This window comes from Petaurus breviceps, unplaced genomic scaffold, assembly GCF_028583685.1.
Source record: "Petaurus breviceps papuanus isolate PSGF00001 unplaced genomic scaffold, PetGlider_PUasm1.0 91041, whole genome shotgun sequence".
Lineage (NCBI taxonomy): Eukaryota > Metazoa > Chordata > Mammalia > Diprotodontia > Petauridae > Petaurus > Petaurus breviceps.
In genome coordinates this window covers 25491319-25512802 of record NW_027187400.1, presented here as the reverse complement: position 1 = coordinate 25512802, position 21484 = coordinate 25491319, and the positions used below count along the sequence as shown (strand labels likewise).

Genomic DNA, 21484 nt, shown 5'->3' with positions numbered 1-21484 from the left:
CATTTTCTTTACTTGTTATCTCCTTTTGCCTCTTTCTGTATCCCCAGAGTACACCGTGGCACATAGTAGGTGCTTAATAAAAGTTTATTGACTGATGGACTGACTCTTCACCATCTGGCCCCATGTAATATAATACCAAGCAAAGGCAACTTCCCAGGTTCAAAATACCAGCATAGGTGCTCTCTATTTTATTCAGTGACAAACCCAGAACAGAGAAGGTCAAAACATGACATCATTCAAAATACAGCTTTTACTAAGTGTGATTAAATAATCTCCAAGGACTACCCCACCCCAGGACCTTCCAATCATTCAATCAATTACAAAGTCTCTGTTCTAAATACTTCTCCACCCCTAGGCTATACCTTAATTAAGTCCACCACAAAGCCCCTCTTCTCAAATGGAGATTAGTTTCCAAACATAGGTGAAGTACCTTCATTTGTCAATCACAGAGCACAATAAGGTCAAAAGTTCCCCACCCCTAGATCACAATTGAATCTACCCCAGAGTTACATCAAGTTTAAACACAGCACTTAATACCCAAATGGAGGTCTTTTCTTCATCTTGACACGAGGCAAGTTCTCAGCAATCTTAGTTCCGGGGGAGACAAGGCTTAGCAAGGCCATAAGATACATTGCCAGTCCCTTCATGAATTTATCCTCTGTCTGTAGAACAGTCCTAGAACCCCTGAACACATTAGCAAAGCCCTCTCCCAGGATTTCTGTAAACATACAACAAGAAAATCCTTCTTCAGGGCTTCTGAACCAACAGAAAGGCTCCCAGACCCCTGCAACAACAGCACTGTCTTTCACCAGTGGACAGTATTCATTCTGTCTGCAGGACAGTCTCAGGGCTTCTTAGCGAACAGCCAGGTTCCAGGACTTCTTCAACAAAAGGACTGTCTTTCACCAGTGGACAGTATTCACTCTCAGTACTGTCCCTCACCAGTGGACAGTATTCACTCTCTGTCTGCAGGACAGTCTCAGGCCTTCTTAACCAAATGCCAGGTTCCAGGACTTCTTCAACAGGACAGTCTTTCACCAGTGGACAAATCTGGCAAAATAACATCAAAACAGACAGACAAAGTACCAGCAAAACAGCCATGTCTCCTCAGTCCTTGGCAGCTCAGGGGGCAGGTCTCAAAAGTCCAGGGCAATTCAAAGCGGCCACCAGCAATTCTCTTAGTCTCTCTCTCTCCACGAGGTGCTGCTTCCAAAAAGGTCTTCCGCCTCTCTCTTGTCTCTCCAAATCTACGTCACCAGCTCCTCCCACTTCAGGACTTTCTTTTCACATCAACAAGCCCATCCCACAGGTGGGATTAACAAACTCTGGGTTTTAACACAATCAGTTTGAAAACCAAGCCAATACAGGGGAATCTTTAATTGCCATTACTATCACACCCCACCCTACCTTTCTACCCTTTATCCCCTTACATAGTCTCTGTGGTCCAGCCCGATCAACCTCCTTGAAATCCTTCATTTCCCACCTCTCTGCTTTTGTACTGGCTCTCCCCTATGCCTGGATTATTCTCTCCCCACCTCTACCTCTTGGAATCACTGGTTTCCTCCGAGACTCAGCTCAAGCATTACCTTATGCATGGAGTGGTGTCTGGTTCTCCTAGAGCCTCCTTCTATCCCTCCCTCCAACCCCCTCCCCCTTATTCATTTTGTATTTGTTTATAGTGCACCAAGTACTGGGCCAGGAGTCAGGAAGACACATCTGAATTCATATCTGGCCTCAGATACTTAGTAACTGTGTGACCCAGGGCAAGTTACTTAACCCTGTTTGCCTCAGTTTCCTCATCTATAATATGAGCTAGAAAAGGAAATGGTAAACCATTCCTGTATTTTTGCCAAGAAAACCCCAGATGGGGTCAACAGTCAGACTTGGCTGAAATGACTGAACAACATTTTGTCTTCCTAATTAGAATGTAAACTTCTTGAGGGCAGAGACTATGTTGCCTTTGTCTAGGGCCTAGTACCTAGTGAGTAAATACTTAATAATTGTTTACTGATTTAGTAATGGGTTGGAGACCTCTAGAAACCCCTCTATGATCTACCCAACAAGGGCCATCCGGACTTTGCCTTAAGCTCTCTGGTGAGGGGCTCTCACTGCCTCCCAAGGCAGCTCCTTCCATTTTGGGGCAGTTCAGATTAGAACAATTTTCATTACATCATGCCTAAATTTGCCTTTCTGCAACTTTTTTTTTTTTTTTAAGCAATTGGGGTTAAGTAACTTGCTCAAGGTTATTATTTCTGGGTGTGGTGCTGAGTGTCTGAGTCCGGGATTTGATCTTCAGGTCATCCCAACACTGGAGCCGGTGCTCTTACTCGCTGAACCACCTGGCCGCCCCTAAGCAATTGGGTTTAAGTAACTTGCTCAAGGTTACACGGCCAGGTGTTTCTGGGTGGGTGCTAAGTGTCTGAGCCCGGGATTCGATCTCCAGGTCAGTCTGACACTGGAGCCAGTGCTCTTACTCACTGTGCTACCTGGCCGCCCCTCTTTCTGCAACTTCTTATGCCATTGCCCTGCGAGCTCTGTCTTCTGAGGCTAAACAGAGTAACACTCCTCCCTCTTCTAGGTGACAAGCTTTTAGATACTTGATAACAGCTAGCAGATCCTTGGTTCAGTCTTCTAATGTCTGGGCTGAATCTCCCCAGTTCCATCCTCACATGGTACAGATTTGAGGCCCTTCCACATTCTGGTTGCACCCCCTCCCCCTCCTAAACTTTCACTTTCCTTCCTAAAATGTCATGCCCAGACCTGACCAAAATATTCCGGCTGTCATCTGGTCAGGGTAGATGGCAGAGGCCCTATCACCTCCTTATTCCTGGAGATTATGATTCTTAGTCCATATCCTGACTCTGGCACTTGTATGATCATGGATAAGTCAATCAACCTCCTCCAACTTTGATTTCTTCATCCATAAAACTGGGATAACAAACACTAATGGGATAATGCATACTTCACAGGATCATTGTGAGGTTTGAATAAGGTAATTGATGAGAAACACTTTGCAGAGTGTGGTACAGTGATTAGTATGCCAGATTAGGAATTGAATTACTCAAACTCTTAGTCAAGAGTTCCTCATTTGTAAAATGAGGAGGTTGGACTAGGATTCTGTAACCTCACCTCCATGGGCCTCAGTTTCCTCATCTGCAAAATGAAGATAGTGATGTTTCAGATGCTTCATTCATAGGGTCATTATGAGGTTTAGCCCTTTATAATCCTTATGGCACTCTAGAAATGTGAGTTTTTATTATTCCTAATAATTTCCTAATTATTTTCCTAAGCAGCTGGCATCTCCTGTCAGGGAAGATGGATGTGGAGATGAATGTTGCCTTTGCCCTTGTCTCCTCTTTGGAAGGCTTTGTTTGGTGGGGAAGGGGAGGGAGGGGCCTGAGCTGCCCATACAGGGAGGTTGCTGGTCAGAGGGCCAGGTGCAACCCAGATGTGGGTCAGCTGTGCCATCAGCCCTCAGCATGGGTTTGTGGGCAGGGTCAGTAGGAGGGGTCAGGAGACCTAGCTTCCCCCCACCCTCACTCCCATCTTCTGTGCCTCCTGCAAGCAAGGAAGCACCAGTCAGCCGAGACCAGTTGCCAGACCTGTTAGACTGGGGGGGGGGCAGTAGGAGAGCCCAACCCCCTCCCTGCAGGAGGGATCTTCTCTGTGGATCTTTGCTTTCCTCTATTTTTAAAAAGATCCCAGCAGGTGACTTCAGGGAGAGCAGATGGGACTTGTTTGGAAACCTCTTCTGGATGCGAGACCAGATGTGTGAGGCAAAGATGTAGGGAAAGTGACAGAATTATCAATGCAGACCTGAAAGGGACTTAGGAGGCCATCGAGGCCGATCCCCTTATTTGACAGATGAGGAAACTGAGGCCCAGAGACTAAGCAACTTGCCCGAAGTCACCAAGGCATAGATTGTAGAGAAAGGATTTGAACATGTACTCCCTGGTTACAAAACAGGTGATTTCTTTCTGAAAGGTCCCAGATTGGACTGAGGGGTAATCAATAAATCAATCAACAAACATTTTTTAAGCACCTATTATACAAAAGCAACTAGGTGGCACAATAGATAGAGTATTGTCCTGAAGTCAGGAAGACTTATCTTCCTGCATTCAAATCCAGCCTCAGACACTTCCTAGCTGTGTGACCCTGGGCAAGTCACTTCACTTTGTTTGCCTCAGTTTCCTAATCTGAAAATGAGCTGGAGAAGGAAACGGTGAACCACTCCAGTGTCTTTGCCAAGAAAACCCCCAAAAAGGGGCCACTAAGAGTTGGATGTGACTGAAAAGCAACACAATAAAAATACACACCCCATCTCTTAGCTCTAGGCATTTTCTCTGACAGCCCTTAGCACAGTGTCTGGCACTTGATAAATGTTTATTGACTGATTGTCCCTCCTCCTCTCTGACTACTGACTTCCCAGGTTTCCTTTATGTCCTAACTCAAACTCCACCGTCCCCATCCCCTACTAATGCCACTTCTTTCCCTTTGTTCATTATTTCCTGTTTATTGTGACATAGATTGCTTTGAATGTTTTCTTCCTCTGTAGATTGTAAGCTCCCTGAGGGCAAGGGACTTGCCTCTTTTTGTGTCTCTAGCCTGACACATGGTAAAGGCTAAATAAATGTTTATTGACTAATTATTATTATTATTATTATATTAGCCATAGTGGCCTTACTGGGCAAAATGAGTACAGTAACCTCTCTAACCTCTCAAACCTTCCAGATTCGTTGTGAGGACAATGAGCATAGTAGGACCATAGATTTAACTAGGGCCTGAGAGGACCCTAGAGACCATTGAATCCAACCCCTCGTTTTGCAGATGAGGAAACTAAGTTAATTGACTTCTCTTATATGTAGCTGCTAAGTTTCTGAGGTAGGACTTGAACTCAGGTCTTTCTGACTCCTAGTGAAAAGTATGCAGAATGTGTTGAAAACCTTAAAATGCTCTATAAATGTCAGCAATGATTGTTATTTATGCTTCCTTCCTCATAGACCACAGCTTGTTCAGTCATTCCCCAGTTGATGGGTAGCCCCTCAGTTTTCAATTCTTGGTCCCACAAAAGGAGCCACTATAAATACTTTTGTACACATAAGTCCTTCTCCTCTTCCTCTGATCTCTTTGAGATGTAAACTAGAGATAGCTGGGTCAAAGGGTAAGCACTATTTTAATAGCTTTTGGGGGCATGGTCGCCATATTGCTTTCCAAGATGGCCCCACCAGTTCACAGCTCCACCCATAATATAATGATATTCGTCATTTTCATTTTCTGTCATCTTAAACAATCTGATGGGTATGAGATGGTACCTTAGCACTGCTTACATTCAGTTCAACAAATTTAACTCAAGAGTATTTCTTTTAAAAAAAATATTTATTTTTAGTTTTTAATATTCACTTCCATAAGATTTTGAGTTCTAACTTTTCTTCCCCTCCTTCTTCTCCCCCTTCCCCAAGATGGCTTGCTATGTGATATAGGCTCTACATATACATTTATATTAAATGTATTTTCAAATTAGTCATGCTATAAAGAAGAATTAGAACCATAAGAAAGGGAAAAACCATAAGAAAGAAGAAACAAAAAAATATATAGAGAGAGCAAATGACATGCTTCAGTCTGCATTCAAACTCCATAGCTCTTTTTCTGTGGAAAGCATTTTCCATCATGAGTCTTAATAGTATTTCTTAATTCCCTACTATGTGCCAGGCACTAGGCTAGGAGGTGAAGATAAAGACAAAAGGGGAAACAGTGCCTGCCCTCAGGAAGCTTAAGATCTACCAGGGAGATAACACAAACATAAATGGATGCAATGTACAGACTAAGAAATTTTAATAGGAAGAGATTTACCAATACCTCGGTGTGTGGGGGAAGGATCAGGGGGGTAAGGAGAGTCCCTGTGTAGAAAGCAGCCCAAAAAATTCTATAAGGTGAAAGTGAGGGAAAAGATGGCCTTCTAGGCCCAGGCATCCACTTGTGCAAGGACATGGAGAGGGGAGGTGGAAAGGGGCGGACAGGGAACTGGAGTCCAGAGGACCGATTTTACTGGGGTGGAAAGTGGGAAGTAGGGTAATATGAAATGAGCTTAGAAGGGGAGGTGGGAGACAACTTCCAGGGGGCTTTCCATGCCAGGCCGAGGATTTTGTATTCCATCCTACAGACAGTAGACCAACAATGAAGACTTTTGATTAGGGGTGCCTAAGTAGGGGAGGACACAAGGCCAGATCTGGTGTTTTAGGAATATCACTTTGGCAGCTTGGGGAGAGATGGAGGAACAAAGCCAAGTGGGACAAGTTAGGAACAATGATGAAACCTTGAACCAGGGTCCAGGCCAGGGGTGGGGAACCTGCAGCCTCGAGGCCACACGTGGCCCTCTAGCTCCTCAAGTGTGGCCCTTTGACTGAATCCAAATGTTCTGTGAAGTTTGGATTCAAAGGGCCACACTTGAGGACCTAGAGGGCCACGTGTGGCCTCGAGGCCTCAGGCTCCCCACCCCTGGCCCAGACTCTGAATGGAGAGGAGGGGACAGATCAGAGGGCTGCTGCTGAGTGGGGGTTCTTAACTTTTTGATGTCATGCTAAGTCTTGCCATGCCCAGGTATGCCCCTGGACTTCTGCTTGAGCTCCTTCTCCCATCTGTAATCATAGTAAAATTAACAGTTTTACATAGTTTCTATAATAATAGTTTCTACATGGTTCTGTGGCTTCCAAAGCATTTTTATCTATATTATTTCATTTGAGCCCCACGAAAACCCTGAGGATAGTTATCACCCCCAATTTACAGATGAGGAGACTGAGGCTAAAATGACTTTCCCAGGGTCACACAGCTAGTAGGTGTAGGCAGAGGGATTCAAATCGGGTCTCTCCCAATAACAGATCTTGGTCATTTCTACCGTGTTACATTAGCACAGTTCCAGGTGTGTGTTGTTGGTCAGTTCTTTTTCAGTCATGTCTGACCCTGTAGCAGCAAGCACCCCGGCGTCCTCAGGGTTTGCTGCTACCACAGGTTCTTGGATCTGCTTTGATAAAGGAAAGCAACTCAAAATGGGTTAACAAGCTTACTTTAATCAGTCAGACATATATCGTTTACCTTGTTCAGGGGAAAAGGTCAGCACCCCGAACTTCAAAGTATACAGGCAGAATTATCAAGACAGAAACAGATCAAGTAGACAGATTTCCAAACTGTCCAACCATTACATCCATACCAAATCAGCATCTGGGTTTTTCAAAGCGGGGGAACTCTCAACAACGGCTTCCCAGAATTCAGATCAAATCACAGAACACTTCTCAAAGTGAGTCCCAAAACAAAGCTACACATCAGGGCTTATATAGCCTTCTCCTGGCTCAGAGAATGTAACAACCTTATTGACTCACTGGCCAATCAAGAAGTATCTACTGAAAAACAAGCCTCCCACCCCAGGCTTCAGGTGCACTTTAGCCTAGGGGCAGGGAAGATCTTCCAAATTTGCATTCCCATTACAGACCCCATTTGGGGTTTTCTTGGCAAAGATATCATAATGAATTTGCCATTTCCTTTTCCAGCTCATTTTACAGATCAGGAAACTGAGGCAGACAGGGTGAAGTGACTTGTCCAGGGTCACACGGCTGTAAGCGTCTGAGGCCAGATTTGAACTTAGGTCTTCATGACTTCAGGCCCAGGGCTCTGTCCACTGATCCACCCAGCTGCCCTGTCTGGCACATAATAAGTGCTATATAAATGTTACCTTTTATCAATTATTATTAGCAGCATTATAACTCTATACAGTGTGCTATGCTGGAGGCGAGAAGACACACAATTTAAATGAGCATAGGTCTGTCCTCTAGAAGCTCACTGTCTAGTAGGCGATAACACATAAAAGAGGTAGGAAACCATGTAAGATTCAAGGGTGACGGTCATCACCATGGGGGGGAAGTGTTCAGAGGCTTTCCAGGAGGGGCTGGCTTTTGAGTGGCAAAAAGAAATCTAGCAGGTGAAAGAGGGACCATTTTAAACTCAGGCACCTGAATGAACAAAAGCAGGAGGTGGGAAAGCAGGAGTTTAAGATTCAGAGTCGGGGTGGGGGTAAATGCTGAAAAAAATAACTTGATGTTATATTGTGGAGAGTCTTAAATACCAGGTTAATGTGTTTGAACTTGACTCAGTGGGTGGTTGAGAGCCACTGAGGCTTGACCAGGTCCCTCCCTGTCCTCATCAGACCCAGTCCTCCCTCCATCCTTCTGGGCCCCGCTGATTCCCCTCCACCCTCCCAGGCCCCACTGACTCCTCTTCATCTTCCTGGGCCCCACAGACTCCCCTCCATCCCTTTTCCTTCCCCCAGGCCGCACCAGCTTTTATGAAGAGTATGGAGTCATACGGGACGTTATCCAGAACCACCTGACCGAGATCCTGATGTATGTGGCCATGGAGTTGCCCCAGAACCTTAGTGACCCGGAGGAGCTGCTTCGTTGCAAACTTCGGACCCTACGGGAACTTCGGAGCCTGGAGAAAGGGAACGCTGTCCTGGGGCAGTACCAGGCATACAATGGGCAGGTCCAGAAGGAGCTGCAGAAGCCTGCCGGGTATGTGAGCCTGACACCGACCTTCGCAGGTAGGTTCCCTGGCTGGGCCTGGACCAGGAGCCGAGGGACCTGGATTCAAATGCTGCCTCTGATACCAGCTGTCCCTAAGTCATTGGACAAGTCACAGATAGCATTGATGCCAAGGTGGGAGGGACCTTAGAGGCTATTTCACTTTACAAATAAAAAAACTGAGGCCCAGGGAAGTTAAGAGATTTTCTCAAGGCCATCTAGGTAGAAGTGATGAGAATTTGAACCCAGATGGCACAGAGGATCGAGTGCTGGGCCTGGAGGCAGGAAGACTCATCATCCTGAGTCAGTCCATATAAGTCTTCGCATGTTTCTCTGAATCCACTGCTTTGGCCCTGAAGGTATTTTCCAGCTCTGTGGCTCTGGCTTCTCAGTCCAGAGGCTGTTCCAATATGACTGGCAGTGATGACCACGGGGGATTTTCATGAGGACTCTGTAGGATGTGTGAAATTCCTCTGGGATGCCTTTATGGCTGACCTAGATAGAGAGCCCGGTTTACTAGTTGGCTTTTTCCTGGGCAATGAACATCCTTGATGGCAGTCTTCCCGATGAGGGCCTGATGAGGCTGGGCTGAGACCAGCTGCATATCCTTCTGGGGCCTGGACCTGGTGACCAGGCACCTTCTCAATCCCCAGGGGTTAGTGCAGTGGGGTGGCAGGCATCTCTTTGGTTGGATGACTATGGGTGGTAGAACCTTCTCAGCCTTCTCTGGTCAGACTATGGCTGGTTAGTGGGGCATGAGCTGGCCAAGGAGGCCAGGCCACCCCCTGGTGTCTAGTGACCAGCACATTGACCTTTATAGTCCAGAATACCAGTGGCCAGCTATCCTATGTGCAAACCACCTTCCTCCCCCTACCCCACAACCCTCTGTGTCTACCTCAGGCAAGTACTAAGAAACCATCATGGCACAGTGGGGAAGAAATCCATTCTTTCCCACTGAATGGCCTTCGGCAAGTCAGTTCTCTGGGTGTTGATCCTTCAGCACCAGATAGCAACCCCTTTTAGCTCTGTTCTATGATTCTGTGACCCAAGATGGGACTCTGACTTGATGTCAAGAGAGTCCTGGGTTCAGATCCCACCTCTGACACTAATGCCACGTTGTTGATCAGCTTTGGTTGTGACTCCATTTAGGGTTTTCTTGGCAAAGACACTGGAGTGGTTTGTCATTTCCTTCTCCAGCACATTTTACAGATGTGGAAACTGAGGCAAAGAGGATGAAGTAAGTTGCCCAGGGTCACACAGCTAGTGAGTGTCTGAGACAGGATTTGAACTTGGGGTGAGTCTTCCTGACTTCAGGCCCAGCACTCTATCCACTGTGCCACCTAGCTGCCCCAATATATAAATGTCAGCTATTATTATAGCTGACATTTATATATGCTGCTAAGTGCCAGGCTCCCTGCTGCTGGGAATGTGTATACAAGTGGGCAAGATAGCTCCTACCTCCTGGAAGCTTAATGGGAGAAACAACCACACACAAAAAGCCTGCCCTTAAAACGAGCCTTGTGTTCTCTGCCTGGCCGCAGAGGGCAGAGTTAGGGGGAATGGGTGGAGGTCAGAGTTTAGGACCAATATAGGTTTGATGACAGAAGCTCTGGGGATACAGAGAAAGACATAGACAATCCCTGCCCTCATGTAGCTTACAACCTAGGAGAGACAACATTGGATGCCTCTGTACAGACTCACATGCAGGATAAATTGGAGGTGGCCAGCAGAGGGAATGCCTCTTGTGGAAGGTGAGATCTTAACTGAGACTTGAAGGAAGCTGGGGCAGAAGTGAGGAGGGAGACTTTGCCAGTCCCTGGAAGCTTTAAACAGAGTCCCGTGGACTGCTTGTTGGGTGTGTGGTCAGGGGCATCCCTCCCTGTTCACAAGAGGGTTGGACTAACTGGCTGCCAAGACCCTGAAACCCTCCTGAGATGATCCCACGTGCCCTTGTACAAGATTCTCTCCCCTTGTCGTTCTAGGAGTCCTCCTTCAGATCAACAACCTGCGCTGGGAGGGCGTGCCCTTCATCCTGATGTCAGGGAAAGCCCTGGATGAGAGGGTGGGCTATGTCCGGATCGTATTCAAGAACCGGGCATACTGTGCCCAGAGCGAGGGCCACCGGGACTCTGGAAGGAGCCAGTGCCAGCCTAGACAGATCATTTTCTATATCGGGCATGGCATTCTGGTCAGCCCTGCAGTGCTGGTCAGCAAGAACCTATTTAAGCCCTTGCTGCCGCCTGCGAGCTGGCAGGAGATCCAGGAAATGCCCACACTCCCCCTCTTTGGTCAACAGCTGGCTGATTTCCATGCCTACCGCCCCCGCCAGGAGAGGGATGCTTATGCTGTTCTGATCTCCCACATCTTGCACCAGCGGAAGGATTTTTTCATCACGACAGAGAGCCTGCTGGCCTCCTGGGACGTGTGGACCCCGCTGCTGGACAGCATTGCTCAGGAGGTGCCCCGGCTGTACCCTGGAGGGGCCAGCAATGAGTGCCTGCTGGATTTTGAGCAGCAGGGCAGCCAGGTGGTCTTTGTGCAGCGGGAGGTGGAACAGCTGGTGTCTGGCCCCGGCCCCGGCGTGCTGCCGAGAGACTTTGGTGTCCTCAGGGCCAAGTTCCGGGAGAGCCCTCTGGTCTCAGGCTGGCCAGAGGAGCTGATCGCCCGGCTGGCGTCCGACATTGAGGTGGCGGCCGAGCGAGCCGTGAGGCGCTCTGGGGAGTTCCACCTGGCCCTTTCGGGGGGCGCCAGCCCTGTGGCCCTCTTTCAGAGGCTGGCCACGAGGCACTACAGCTTCCCTTGGGGCCATACCCACCTGTGGCTGGTGGATGAGCGGTGTGTCCCGCTCACCGACCCTGAGTCCAACTTCCAGAGCCTACACACCCACCTGTTGCAGCACATCCGTGTGCCTTACTGCAACATCCACCCCATGCCCGTCCACCTGCACCGCAGGCTGTGCGTGGAGGAGGACCAGGGCGCCGAGCTCTACGCCAAGGAGATCTCTGCCCTCGTGACCAACAGCAGCTTTGACCTGGTGCTACTGGGTGTCGGCACTGACGGTCACACAGCCTCGCTCTTTCCTCACTCACCCAGTGGCCTAGAAGGGGAGAAGCCAGTGGTGTTCACCGAGAGCCCTGCCAAGCCTCACCAGCGCATGAGCCTCAGCCTGTCCCTCATTAACCGAGCCAAGAAAGTGGCCGTCCTTGTGATGGGCAAGAGGAAGAGGGACATTGCCCTCCAGGTGAGCCGGGTGGGCCACGAACCCAGGAAGTGGCCCATCTCCGGGGTCCTCCCTACTTCCGGCCAGCTCGTCTGGTACATGGATTATGATGCCTTTCTGGGCTGATGGTGCCCGTCCACTCACCTGCCTCCATCCTCTGTCCTCCTTGCCCACCAGAGAACTCGGTGCCCAATGGCCGCACATTCCGACAGGCCCCAGAAGGGCAGGGAGAGGAGCAGGTAATACCTATGAAGATGAGGAGCAGTTAAAAAGACTGGATTTGAAGTCAGATGATACAAGTTCAAATCCTGGCACCAATACACTACTGTGTGGTCTTGGGGAAGTCATCAGACTTCCCTGGGCCTCAGTTTCTGTAAGATGTGGGGGGTTGGACTAACTGATCTCTCAGGCCCCCTCCAGCTCTAAACCTATGATGTGCAACTACTGTGGTCCCTTCCAACCCTGAGAGTCTGTGAAACTCTGATTCAAAAGATTAATTCAATGACTACTATGAGCAGGAAACCACCCAGACCTTCCAGGGCCTGGAGATGGAAGCATGAAACTGTTTTCTTCTGCCTTCTGTGAAAAAGACAAACTGCCATGCTTAGAATGAGATAATGTGACCCCATCGAGCCAGCAGGATGCCAAGGAAAGTGGCCCTCAGAGTGGGGTGGGACTAAGCAGGGCTGGCTTCCTGGAGGCGGTGAGTGTTTCACATTGGCCTTGGGAAAACTGACAGAGAGGAGTTGGGGAGAACGCTAGGCCTGAGAAATGGTACGGGTCGGTCCAGAAGCCAGAAGACAGCTCTCTGTCAGTGGGAAGGGGGCGGTTAAGTCAGCTGCCTTGGCTAGAACAGAATTCCTGTCGTGAAATGCTAAAACAGGAATGGAGAAAGCCACTTGTGGTCAGCCTAACAATACCTCATGTTTCTATCGACCTTGAAGGTCAACAGAGTACTTTATGAAAACCCTGTGAAGTAGGTGCTATTCTTATTATTACCATTTTACAGTCAAGGAATCTGAAGCCCAGAGTCCAAGACACCTGCTCAGGCTCACTTAGCTAAGCTCAAGCTGGTTTGGGGTCCAAGTTGTCCTCACTCCAGGTCCAAACAGAGCAGGCTCCACCTCATGGGCAAGAGGACTGAAAAAACTAGGAAATGATGCTCACAAGCCTTACTTCCCTGTGGCCCCACTCTGTCAGCCAGGAGCTCTTGGGTTGGGTGGTCTCTCTCTCATCCAAAAGGAGCAGCCACACTCCAGCCTTTACTTGGATGGCCTGGACCAGAGGAAGGCCATGGGACCAGCAGCCAGGCCACCTGCCGTCACTCAGCCTTGCAGTATCACCCTCAACGTGCCTTCTCCTGGTGAATATTTCACTTGGGGGGAAGAAAAGGTCTGGGATGCTTATATAATGGACCAGGAATTCTGGGCCATGGCTTCATAAAGTCTCAGGGTTGTCTTCAGTCATCTCCAAGGGAGTCTAACATTGAAAACAAAATGTTTTTTTTGATCCTCTTTCCTTCACATAGAGGTTGTGGGCCATAGTGGATAGAATGTCACTCAACAAGCATAGACATATATATATATATATGTTTATATGTATGTATATGTGCACATATATAGGTATATAGAGATACATATGTGTATCTCTATATATGTATACACATTTAGAGTTCCTTTCTGAGCACTGCAAGACCAAAGAAGCTTTGAAATGCCTGGTGGAGAGAATACATACACACGTATAATATAGAAGTTTCAGGGAGGGGGAGAAGAGGGGTGCCCTGGGGGTGATGTCACAGCCAGATTCATGAGCGGATACTGTTTATTTACACTGCCATCTAGCCTAATCATTCACAAGACCTTGGTTCCTTGATTAGGGCATGGACGAGCTGGCTGAGCCAGGTACCCTGGTGTGATAGATAGGTTCCTCTTTTTCTAATTTAATTTCCCACTCCCCCTTCCACTGTGGACCTAATCAGTGCAGACTCTTTATTTCAGATCAAGATATGAGTAGCCTTGACACAGGATCTCAGTTTCTAGGCTTGCTAATTGTCCTTCCCCGTTCCCTCCTATGCTTTTTGGTTTTAGCTGGGATATGGAGGAGGACCAGAAAATGTCAGTCTCCTTCCAGCCGTGATGGTCTAGGATGCTGGCTGTGCAGGCACAGACCCTCAAATCTGGAAGTCAATCTGGGCCAGCCCCACAGCTGGACAGGAAGAGCCCCCCAAAACACCCCTAACCAGGGGTGGCTCATCCTCGGCTCCAGGGCTCCCCCACCCATTTCACTTTGAGACAGCCCTAAATAGGCCGCCAAGTCCTGGGGTGGCCACTTGGTGGTGCTGGTGCACCACAATTGATTTCCAGACTTTCTAGCCCGAATCAGAAACTGCAATGAGTATAGTTTGCATTCTCCCGGATAGCACAGGTGGTCACATTTCCAGAGACCCCTGATCTGAGATCGGAAGGGACCTCAGAGGTCACTGGGTCCAACCCCCTCATTTTTCAGATCAGGAAACTGAGGCCACAGGAGTTGAGGTCACTTGCCCAAGGTCACCCAGGTAGTGAGAGGTACTGCTGGGATCTGAACCCAGCTCCCCTGGCTCCAAATCCAGGCTTCTTCCTCCCGGGCTGATTTTTCTTTCTCCACTCGTTGAAGCCAGATTGTTCAGCTCCCTTGGCTCAGAGCAGGCCTGGTGCGAGTCAGAATTCCTTTCTGAGCCTTGCAACACCAGAGAAGCTCTGAAATGCCTACGAGACCGAGACCAGGCTTGGGGGCAAGCTTGCTGTTGATGTCAACATGTCAGAGGACTTGTGAGTCACCGTGAATGGAGCCCAGCCTCACACTGCCCATTCTCATTCAACCAGTAGAATTTCTTGTCTCAAGACTTGGTTCATTGTCCTAACATGTCCGAGGTTATCTATTGTACATCTGGGGTGGGGAGGGGAGATTAAAAAACAAAAAACCCCCAAAACTCTACCGTCTCATTGCTGGAGCTGAGCAGCTTTAGAAATCCAAGGAGAAACTTCTTTGAAAGAAACTGTTTATCCTCCCATGTGCCCACATCCCCGTGCCTCAGTTTCCTTCTCCATAAAAATGAGGGAGTTGGATCTGGAATTGGAAGGATTACCTTTCCTTTTATGAATTGCATCTCTAATAGTTAGCATAGCACCTTGCACATAGTAGGTTTTAAATAAATGTTTGCTGGATTGGATTCAAATTGTGCACAACAATTGTCATAATAATAAATGAGAGAATATTTCATAGACGTAGGGGTAGAAGTTAGAGCCCTCTTGTTTTACAGATGAGGAAACAGACCCAGAGAGAGGTCAGGGTGACTTGTTCAAGGTCACATGGGTAGATTTGAACCCAGGGCCTTCACCTCCAGTGGTTTTCCCACTGTATATAACCCTGCTTCTTCTTGCCTATCTTAGTAAAGGGAATTTCTTGCCCTACCTCTAAGGTCCTATGACTGGATGACCAATAAGGCCCCTTTCTGTCTGAAATCCTACATACTTTTAATTTTCGCACATACACATCTCTTCCCTTTTCCTTTCTCACTTCCAAGTTATAATGAAATCCAAACCTTCCAGTCCTGTGCCAGCTCCCCAGCAAAGGGGCTTCATCTTGGCTGGGCTGGACTGGGGACCCTCGTGTGGCTTTCTGCTGGAGGCCATACAGGCACAGGGATGGATGGCAGTCACCTGGGGAAAATGGGCCCCACCCCACATTGGTGTTCAAAGCCAGGTCCCCTTGTCCACTCCCAGGTTTTAACTCTGCCCTGAAAAGCAGGCAGCTAGCTGACTTTCTCATTTCAAAGGGGCTTGGTGATAGTTTTCTAAGACACTGATCCTCTAGTTGACCTATCTGAGCTCTTAATTGTTCTCAGGCTAATCTTAATAGAGGCCCAGATTTTTGGCTCCCCCACCCCAGCCCCCTCATCCCCAACTGCTCTGCTCTGTGACCACAGATTTTGCTTCTGACCCCAGCCAGCTAGGGAATACAGTCTCTTATACAGAAGAGGGTGGGACAGTTGAAAAATCTAAACAAGGCATATTCCCCACTGACAAGGCACTTGGACCATCAGATGGATGGTACCTTACATTTTGATGTCCCTCTCTCTATCCCTCTACCCACTGGATTTTTGAGTCAGGAGACCTGATTTCGAATCCCTGATTCTGCCTCTGATACTTAATAGCCAGGTCTGTGATGGTGGCCAAATTACGTCTTTTATTCAGCCCTAGCTTTTAAATAATTGCTTTAATTTTAAAAATTATTTAAAATTTGTAAAAATTGTTTTCAGTCTGTTAAATTAGGGGTCTGGCTAGGTGCTTTTCAAGGCTTCTTCCAGCTTTAAATCTGTAATGCAAGGATCCTGCCTAGCTCACACCTTGACAGGGAAACCTGAGGTCTCACCAGATCTCTTCTAACCTGCTTTCTTGACCCCAGCAAATGGTTTCTCTTGTGAAGAAGAAGAGAGAAGGGAGGCACCATGGGGCATTGGAGAGAGGGCTGGCTGCCCTAGAAGCTGGAAAGCCCAGCCCTGTGCTTCTTATTATGTCATCCTCCTGTGCCTAGCAGGGTGGGTGCCTGGAGTTGAATTCTGCCCCAAATCCATGTCCTATCAGAAAACAAAGGGAGAATCTGTCTCCCAACCTATGCCACCTCTCAGGCTGGGTGAAGTGATTAGCATCTGTAAGACTATGGGCATAAAAGGCAGAACGACATGACTGTTTGCTGCAGTGTGGCAAGAACCAAGGGACTTTCCGTGCTGTTCCAAGCTGAATTCTGTTGGGTCTGGGAGGGATTCAGAGGTAGCCACAAATGGAGATAGATGAAGGCTCATATGGTGAGATAGCTGAGGAGGCAGAGGGAGGTAGATATGGTAAACCTCTTCACAACTCAGGGTGTTTTTGGGGGGAGGTGTCTTTAAATCCCCTGTACTCAAATAGAGGAGATAATAAATGTTTGTTGATTGACTGATTGGTAGTTTCCTAGTGTCTGGGACAGTTGGGTGGGCAGTCAGTCAGTTAGTATTTATTAAAAGCCTACTGTATGCCAGACACTGTGCTAAGGGATGGATTTCTAAAAGGGGGGAGGAAAACATTCCCTGTTCTTAAAAGATTCACAGTCTAATGGGGGAGATAACAAGCAAACATGTACAAACAAGATATAAACAGCGTGATTGGAAATAACCAGCAGAGAAAAGCCACCAGCATTAAGAGGGGTTGTGGAAGGCTTCCCATAGAAGGTGGGATTTTAGTTGGTAGGTGACCTTTAGTATGACTTTCTGCTCTAAATCTGTGATCCTACGTAAGTTGAAACCAACCAGTAGAGAAACAGAAAAATAAGATGGAAAACGATTGCATATGGTACCACTACCTTAAGGTGGTAATCCATTGGAATGGAGTTAGCAAGGAACATGGTGGAAGTTTTGCTTTTATGTTTTCCCAGCACAGTGCCTGGCCCATGCTTAACTGCTTAATAAATACTTGTTGACTGATGGGAAGTTATGGGCATCTTTTCATAGGGTCCCTGCTTTAGAATTAAAAAGGCATAACCAGCCTATTGAAAAAAAATTAGCCAAGAGATGACTTTGAGAATGGATGTCTCCAAACCCTGGCAAGTCCTTGGATTGGCCAAAAAGGTGCTGTCTTTTCTAAGTAAACATGTATCCATCTGTTCTTGGGGACAGTCCCAAGGAGCCAACATGACTCTTCCAGGATGCTCCAGAAATCCCCCATCATGCTTTGCATGGGGCTTTCAGCAGTTACACTGCTGCCCCTGTAATATTCAAGGGCTGTCCTTCTTCTTGCCTGCATCTTGTCCTGTCAGTCTTCCTATTGCCCCTGGCCCTTTGTGGAAATGAAACAGCTGCTGGATTTGTCCCCTTTGGGCATTTTGGTGCCCTTCCCATGTTAAGCCTGGCACCTAATGGATGCAGCAGATAGCCACATGGTGGCAGAGACTGCAGTGTGTTATGCTCTTAGGACATTTAGGAACTAATTCTTCATTCTGATGACATCTCTGTGGTCCCTAAGGTAATTTCCTCCTGCCTTTTCAGGACTTGGAAAAGACTACAGGGGTCTTATCAGAACCTGATTAAACCTGTTGCCTAAACTGGTAACCTGATAAAAGATCTCAGGAGAGGCAGGCAAGCTTACAGCAGACCTGAAAATATCAAATAGAAGAGTTGTCTTGAAAAAACCAGATTGGTTCCTGTAAACATGAGCAAGTTCTCCCTCTGCTATCCAGACCCACTCCCCAAAATAACTAGTCACTGAATCAGACCCTGTGTAGTCCAGCAGATACTGAAAGAATCCCTATTATGACATTGCCAACTAGGAATTCAGCCTCTGCTTGGAGACCTCCAAAGCAGGGAAGAGAACCTTGCCTCTTCCCTCCCAAAGGAGCCGCCATTCCACTTTGGGGGAGCCAACATTGGCAGAACGTTCAACTTAAATCTCCTTATCCCCACCTGCCACCCATCCCTCCTAGTTGGGCTGTTTGGTCCAGAGTGGACAAGTTTTTGTCTTTGGGCTTTTTTGTTTGTTTTGTTTTGTGTGTTTGCTTATTTATGGGAAACTGGGAATCTCTGTTCTGTACAGCCTACTTTTTTTTAGTATATAATAAACTCAATATGTTCCTCTCAAAGTTGTCCTGCCAAGTAGGACAAATTTAATCCCTGTGCTGTGTGTCTCAATAGATGTGTAATTTTACAGTTCCTTCCAATGAGGCAGAGGGAAACCCACCTGTGATTCACCATCCTGCATGATCCCCTCTTCCTATCAGCTCCTCAACACAGTGGGGTCACCCACCCAAGGTGCTAGTGACCTTCCTTACTTTCTCTGGATATTATGATGGAGGATGGAGCAAGGAGATCACTCATCCTACCCACCCGTCATCCCTGCGTGACCAACCCACCTTTTTGTATGCTGCTTTTCCCTGGTGACGAACTTTCTTTCTGTTCTTTGGGTTTCCTCATTGGTTCTGTGTGACTGCCTGTTCATGGCCCCTTGAGGGGTGGCTGGCTTGCCTAGTGTCACACATCTAGTGTCTGGGGTCGGATTTGAAGTCAGGCCTTCCTGATGCTAGGGCCGGTACTGTATCCACTGTGCCATCTAGTTGCCCCGTGTTTCAAAGCTTTGACCTGGATCTTGGAGTTTCCTTTACCAGTGTAGTGTGTGTTTGTGTGTGGGTAGGTGGGTAGGTAGGTATGGGTGTGGACAGTGGTGGTTGTCTGAAATCGTGAAATTCAGGAATCCTGGGTTCAGACACTCTCTCTAGCACTTGTTAGCTCTGTGATCTTGGGCAATCCATTTGATCTCTCCTTGGTCTTCTTGACCACTTGACCTTCCCCATATGTAAGATTCTTGAGATCCCAGTCTTTTAGCCCTCTTTGTCCTTGTGACTTCCATTTTCTGCCTCCCTGCACCCCCACCTCTGTGTATGGGTCTCCCTCATTTTTTAGTAACCTACCCTATGAAAATGTGCCATTATGGAATTAGAAACATAGGGAACAGAGTTATTGTTGGCTCTTGAAAAAATGACTTCACCATAATATATACATACACACATAAAATATATGTGTCCATAAAAATATGTATACACATATGTACAAAAGCACACATTTCATTCTTTGATGACATCTCCTTGCTGCTGGATTGGGGCTAGTGGCCAGCAAGAAGCAAATAGCTAGCATTCTCAACAAGGGGAAACACATCTCTTATTATAATAGTAACAAATTATTGCTAAGTCCAATGGGAAAATAAGTCACTCCATTGAAATTTTCAGCAGCACATCTGTTTTGTAAAGCAGGGCATGTCTGTGTACATATGTACATATGTGTGTGACCCCCTCCCCCAACCAGAAGCAGAAAAGGATAATTAATTTTCTACTTGTGCTCTTCTCTGCACGTATATTTCCAGAGTTAACTAATTAAGGCCTTCTGCTTGGATCACAACTTTGGCACATAAAAACACATATTTCCTCAGTCTGACTCCTGGGTAGGAAATATAGGAACTTATTAAAATGTACTCCTACATTCATAAACTGCTGCCTGTATAAGGTTTATTTTGTAAATTATCCAGTAGCTATGAGAACAGAAGTGTAAACAGAGAATCATTCATGAATTTATAATTCTTTGGTCTTTAACTATCCCCACATGGATCTATACCTTATAAGTAACAGTTGTCTCATGTATAAATTCTCCAAACTGTAGTTCTGTAACTAAGAAACCAGTTAAAAATAACATTTCCGTTGTGAGAGGGCCACTGGAGTCCATCCTCTCAAATTCTCTGTGAGATTTAAAAACAGAAGGGTGCTAGAATAGTCACGAGGGCCTTATGGTAGTGGCCTGAAGTTCATTTACCTCTTAAATTGGTGTGGAAGAAGCAACATTTCTGATCTAAGAAGAGTCAAGATTGGTGGGGGAAGAGAGAAACCTTTCTTCAGTATCATGGCTGTTGCCGAGTACTAAGAATTGAAGAAGAAAAGCACCACAAAACCAAGACCTGCTGCCTTGTAGCTCCTATAATGTATTATACTAATAACACTCTGCCCGCCAAGTGCCAAATTACTCAAGATGTAGGGTTTGACTAGGTTGTGGGGTGAGAGAAAGTAGAGTATGGGATCTAAACCAATGCCTTCCCAAGTCTGGAGTAGGACCAGTGGGCACTTTTCCCAATGGGTCAGGCTATCTAGGGAGTCCCCCAAAGTCCCTGATCACTTGTCACTTAAGGCTTAAAAGCTTAATCTGCACACAGACTTTTGGGACACCCTGGATCAGCACTTCTTCACCCTCCCCCAGCTTATAGCCTGCCCCTTTCAGGTTGGACCCACGCAGTCTGTTCAGTGTCATGGCAACAAGAGTTAGCTTTGTTTTCTTGTTTAGAGAGAGGTGCCAAGGGACCTATCATTGGGGTTTGTTAGGTCTGGAGAAAACACTGGAAATTCAAAGATCTTATATGCTGTAAGACACATTTCTAGAGAAAAAAATTAAAATTGCATTTTCATATGTTCAGTGTAAAAATGTATATTTTTTAAGCAATAAAGATATTTTGCCAAAAAGTTTTGTGTTTCTATGGAAAGTGTTTGGCATCAGTGACGTAAATTCCTCATTTCTCTTGTGGGTATTGTGGGAGGAGGGAAGCTCAGGACAGATTATCATCTCAGTTTTCCACCTATAGTCAAGAAAAATTTAAACTCAGGTATCTTGCCTTATCAATGGGTAGGGGAGGGAGGAAATTTGAAACTGAAAATTTAAAAAAAATTTAAAGAGAAAGATTTAAAATGAAAAGGGAAGGGGCAGGAAGACCCTCCCACATAGATTTTTGAAGTCTGATACCATTAAGAATTGCATGTTACACAAAGGAGGAAAAAAGTAGCAGAGGAGAGGACAAGTAATTTAAAGGAGACCATGTCCCAGAAGGCCAGCAATTAAACACCACGGTCTCTGAAGTCTTGATACAAGCACACAAAATATGGGGAATCTAATAGGTTGTACAAGGTTTGGCCCCCAACACAAGGGAAAACTTGAATTTATGGATAGCCTTGAGATTTGGTATGATAACAATTTAGGACTGGAATTACAATGATGGAAACATCTGCATTCAAAATAAACAGAGTATCTCCAAGGGACGGTAGAGTAGCACTAGGTATTGAGAAGATATAATCCTGTGAGGAAGTAAAGGAACTTAAG

At 46.8% G+C, this 21484-nt stretch overlaps 1 protein-coding gene across 1 annotated transcript in view; it reads left to right on the top strand.

The window, feature by feature from the left end:
- Positions 1 to 20853, top strand: part of H6PD (hexose-6-phosphate dehydrogenase/glucose 1-dehydrogenase) — a 63575-nt gene extending 42722 nt beyond the window's left edge. The window contains 2 exon segments of the mRNA XM_069079168.1: positions 8318 to 8587; positions 10550 to 20853. Coding sequence (XP_068935269.1) covers positions 8318 to 8587; positions 10550 to 11913 — 1634 coding nt within the window. The 3' untranslated portion in view covers positions 11914 to 20853.
- The last annotated feature ends 631 nt before the right edge of the window (positions 20854 to 21484 follow it).